The 5069-nt window shown below is 43.4% G+C and overlaps 1 protein-coding gene across 4 annotated transcripts in view; it reads left to right on the top strand.

The window, feature by feature from the left end:
* WNT11 (Wnt family member 11) overlaps positions 1-5069 on the top strand; it is a 61847-nt gene that overhangs the window by 6380 nt on the left and 50398 nt on the right. For all 4 annotated transcript variants that reach the window (XM_069070880.1, XM_069070878.1, XM_069070881.1 and 1 more), the window contains exon 2: positions 389-633. In XM_069070880.1, coding sequence (XP_068926981.1) covers positions 551-633 — 83 coding nt within the window. In that variant the 5' untranslated portion in view covers positions 389-550. The remainder of the gene's footprint in view (positions 1-388; positions 634-5069) is intronic.

The raw sequence follows: 5069 nt of genomic DNA, 5'->3' as shown, positions 1-5069 counted from the left end.
CTCTCTCTCTCTCTCTCTCTCTCTCTCTCTCTCTCTCTCTCTCTCCCTCCCTCCCACATATACATACTTAGACATAGACACACACATTCGTACATAGAACATTGTAAAAAACTGGATCGGTGAGGAAGGCTCACCATATGGAGAGTTAAATAGAAACACGCAATCAGTCGTATAATGCAAGACATAATTCAACCCATACGTGCACTGTCTTTGTTGGCTATAAAGGTTCTATCAGAAGTGGGGGGTTGAGGGAGGGGGTGAGACACACACCCCGCCGAGCCCTCCCGGTTCCCAATTCGCAGGCCCCTCCTTTGCAATTTGAATAACACACCCCCCTAGCCCCAAGCCCCGTTTTTAACCACAGCTCCGATCTCTGCCTGGCTCTTAGGTTTTCTTGCGGACTAAAGAAGACCAGCCTGAAATCGAGGTGTCCGAGCCGGAGAGGAGGACATTTGGGTGTCCGAGCCGGAGAGGAGGACATTTGGGGCAAGCCTCCCTCTCTCCCCCCGGGAGGAGTGTTTGACCCTGGGAGTACTGGGAGCCGTGGAAAATGAAGGCGAAGGTGCAGTTTCTTTGGACGGTTTTCCTATCTCTGATTTTGCAGACCGGGCTTGGCTACGCGATTAAATGGCTGTGAGTATTTCTTCAGTTTCCAATGGCCTGCCGGGCTTGGACAAACAGCAGTGCTTGGGGTCGACTCGGGAGGAAATATTTAATACCGGGCTAAGGAGGACGTGCTTTATATATCCCTGCCACTGGGCAATCTCCATCACGATTCCTTTTACCCTGCCGCAAACTTCAGGCTTTTATTTATATATTTACTTTTTTTTTTATTTATTAGAGGAGTGAGGGTGGGAGTTTATGGAATTATGAATCTATGTATAGTGGAAATAGTACTGAAGGAAGAATCAGCAGAAGCCAGGTACTAATCCTAGCTTTTCTAACTAGTTGTGTGACCTTGGGCAAAACCTGTCCTTGGGCCTCAGTTTTCTATATCTGTAAAAGAGTCTAAACCATATGATATCTAAGGCCCTCCATCTATGACATTCCATATTCTACATTGTGAAGGTCTTTCCAGGTCTGACATTCTATTGTGCTGTGATTCTCCAACTTCAGTTTGGATGCTGGATCTGCCACTGACTTGCTGTGTGACCTTGGGAAAATTTCTTCCCCTCACTGGGCATTAGTTTCTTCTGTAAAATGAGGACAATATAGTCTTTCCCTGCCTCCCTCTGAGGTCTCTTTCCAGGATCAAATGAAATAATAGCTGGGAAAGTGTAAACCACAAAATGCCATATAAATCTAAGTCCTGGTTATTTGGAAGTCATCTCATCATGGTTCATCAGCAGTTAAGGAGATCAGTATTCTAGTCCCAGGTCCGTCCATTGACCTTGGACAGAGGCATTAGTGGAATTAGTTGGAAATGCCCAGCACAGGGAATCAGATCAAATTTGAGCCCAGCCACAGACTCATTTTTGTGGCCTTCACCTCTGAGCCTGAATTTCTTTTATTATAAATTGGTGTTAATACTTTCCCCCTATCTCCCTCATGGGACTATTATGTGGATACACTGAATTAGTAGATAGGGAAGTGCTTTGTAATCTGTAAAGCACCATACCCACATGGAGGATTAGTTTTGTTATTGTCTCAAGTTGGAACCATGATCTCTTTTGAAACCACTGCTGCTTTGGATGCTTTCAAGAATTAAGGTGGGTGGAAGAAAGAGAGATGCTCTCTGGGAGCATTTACAGGTAAACCACTGCCTTTGGGAGAAGGATAAGAGTGTGTCACAGGTCAGGAATGTGTGTCACAGGTCAGGAATGGAAGCGCTTTGAGGGTCCTTACTTAGAATATAGAGCATCAGAACTGCAAGGGGACTTTGGATCTAGAACATCAGAGTTAGAAAGGCCCTAGAACAGAGAATGTTAGAACATACAATGTCGGGACTATCTAGGAGAGACCTTGGAGATTGAATACACCCCTCGAATTGTACAGATAAGGAAACTTTGATTAGTCTTGTGGCTACCACCAGACAGTCGTAAAGGTGGCATACACCTTACTGATTGCATTTTTTTGCAAACAAAATGGCAAGTTCATGATCTAACTGGAAGTGTGTTATTGGTTAATTGATGCTTTATTAAAAACCATCCATATATTATCTGACTTTTTGTTGCAAAGTGGAAAAATGGTCTTTGTGGTCTGTCTGCCTTACACACAGGAGGTAGTTTTTCTCTTTATCATCTCTTTGTGACTCTAATGCATTATGAAAAAAAAAGTTAAATTATTATCATTGGCCAAGGGTGTGGCATTCATCTATTGCTGAGATCTAAATCAGAGAATGTTGGCCAGGGAAGAGGCCTTAAGATCATCTTGTCAAGCTCCCTCACATTGCAGAGGAGAAAATTGAGGCCCGGACAGGGGAAGGGATTTATCAAAGGTTGCACAGAAAATCTCTGGCAGAGCCTGGATTGGGAAATCCTGGGAAATTCCTCACTCCTGGAGGATTGTGGAGGGGAGGGAAAAGAAGGGAAGGAGGAGGGTCTGCTAGTGTGGTAAATATCTAGGTATATGGTTTTTAGGATAGATCTGAAAGCACAATAGCATCCCCTCAACCACCTTCTGCACCCTCACCCCTTTCCTTCTCTGAACCCTCCTTGCCCTCCCCTTTGTTTGGTTCAAAGATGCTTGGCTTATTATTTTGTGATGGTTCTATGATCTCCTCCATGTGGGCACTCCCTCACTGGTGAGATTTTCAACTCTTTCACATCTTATCCTATGGGATTCTTCTCCATGACTTTCCATAAATCCTCCATAGAGACTCCACAGAACACACTAGATCATAGAATTTAGAACTGATAGGGATTTCAGCCACCATTTAGATCAAAGCTGCTTTGCCAGGGGTCTGCAAGCTTTTGAAAACATTTTTTGATAACCTAATCTCAGTACATTTCCTTTGTGTCCTATATATTTTATCATTTAAAAGCTGTTTTTAAATATTTCAAATTATTAGATTGTGAATAAATCTAAATAAATGAAGAATTATTGAATGAAATTTAAGATTTGTTAAATTAAAATTTTATTTTAAATGATTTAAAGATTATTATGAGAAAGGGTCCATTAACTTCACCACACTGCCAGGGGGTCCATGGCACACAAATGGTTAAGAACCTCTGCTTTAGCTGTATACCCTCATTCGACTAAGTGAGAATCTGTGACCCAGAGAGGGATGGTAACTTGCCTGATATCACTCAGGCTTCTTAAGTAGCAGAGCTGGAACTTGCATGCCAAATTTTTTCTTCTGTGGGAGTGCCCATGAACTCACCTTCCATGTGATTCCTCCTGGTTTGGTTGGTAGGGAGAATGTCTGTCTGGGTGTGACTCAGTTCTTTCATCTGGGCATCATCCTGCCCCATTGTGAGGTCTTTGTAGCCTTTGTCCCCTCCTTTGAACCCCAAGAATTCCATTGGGCATGATCCCCATGGAAGTGGACCACAGCTACACTGAGGGGACTGTGGGGAGACATTTTTAATTTTTCCGGCTTATGGTCAAAAAACCTCATCCCTATTGGCCAGCCATCACCGGCTACCCTCACCTTGAGCACTTGGCTTTGTTGGCCCTTTGACCATAGGCACACAGTCCATCTCCTGGCCCATCTTGGAGGTCTGGCCAGCATGTCCAGGACTTGGCAGGGCTGGTTTTCCATTGGAAGAGGCCAGCTTGTCTCTGTGCTAGAAAGGGATAGAGGAAGGAAGACTAGTGATGGAATTATTGCTGATATCATAATTATATTTATTGAAAAGACCCTAGGATTGTGATAGTATAATCTGTACTTTCAAATATCTGAAGGGCCATCATGTGAAGAGAGATTTGATTTATTCTTCTTGGACCTAGAATGAAGGGAAGTTACAGAGAGGCTCCATAAAAATAAGGACGAAACTGTGGTTTCATTGCTCTAGGGAACTCCCTCTGCCAATGTAGGGCAGTACATACATTCTTATAGAATTATAGAAAGTTGTAAGAGGGGGTGGGGGTGGGGGAAGCTAAGTGGCTTGCTCAGGGTCACACATACCCAGTATATGACAAAGGCAGGACTAGAACCTAAAAATTCCTGGCTCTGATGCCAGTTCTCTAGCCACTAGAGCTATTTGTAATTCAACAGTAAGAAAAAAATCCTAGCAATGAGAGCAGTCCAAAGTAGGGCTGGCTTGGGCGGTGATGAGCTTGCCATGACTTGGGGTATTCATACAGGGAGGCTGGATGACCATTTATTGGAGATGTTGCAGGGAGAATTCCCAGTGATGTGCCTGTCAGATTAGATGTGCTTTGAGGTTCTTTGCCCTTCCAGGACTCTGGGGCTCTCTGAACAACCCTGAAAGGTACATAGGCTATGTCATTATCTCCATGTCATACATAGATAAGGAAAAGGAAGCTTAAAGAGATTCAGTAAAATTACCCAAGCACAAACCCCCTATAAACATCAGAGTTAATGTCAGTCTCCTGATTGCAAACCCAGGACCCATTCTACTACACCAGCTGTTCACAAAGTGAGGGGATCCCCAGCACCCTTTCAGGGAGTCCACAAGGTCAAAATTATTTTCATAATACCAAGATATGTTTATTTCTAATGTAGTAAATATTTGTAACTATAACCCATATAAACAAAAGCTCTTTGGAAAGAGGTTCCTCAGTAATTTTCAAGAATGTAAAGGGGTCCTGACACTTATGATTCTGAGAACTGCTGGACTTCAACAGACTGACACTTGTCTCACTAGGGAGCCCAAGGTTTTGTCTCCTAGAATGGAGTTATGGACCTTAGCCTGAAGCAGGGAGGGGCTTATTTTGGTTTTTGTTTATTATTTAGGGCACTGGATGATCTCTTACTAAGGAAATTACTGGCTCCAGCTGTGGTAACCTTGAAGTTAGAAAACATAGATTCAAGTCCCACAGTATTGCTACTCAGGCATTGTTTGACCTAGGATCATTTCACACCTTTTTCTCTCTTCTCTCTCTCTCTCTCTCTCTCTCTCTCTCTCTCTCTCTCTCTCTCTCTCTCTCTCTCTCTCTCTCTT

The sequence above is a fragment of the Petaurus breviceps genome, unplaced genomic scaffold (genome assembly GCF_028583685.1).
Source record: "Petaurus breviceps papuanus isolate PSGF00001 unplaced genomic scaffold, PetGlider_PUasm1.0 90823, whole genome shotgun sequence".
NCBI lineage: Eukaryota > Metazoa > Chordata > Mammalia > Diprotodontia > Petauridae > Petaurus > Petaurus breviceps.
Note: the sequence above shows the minus strand (reverse complement) of the source record. Positions and strands in the feature narration are given on the sequence as shown.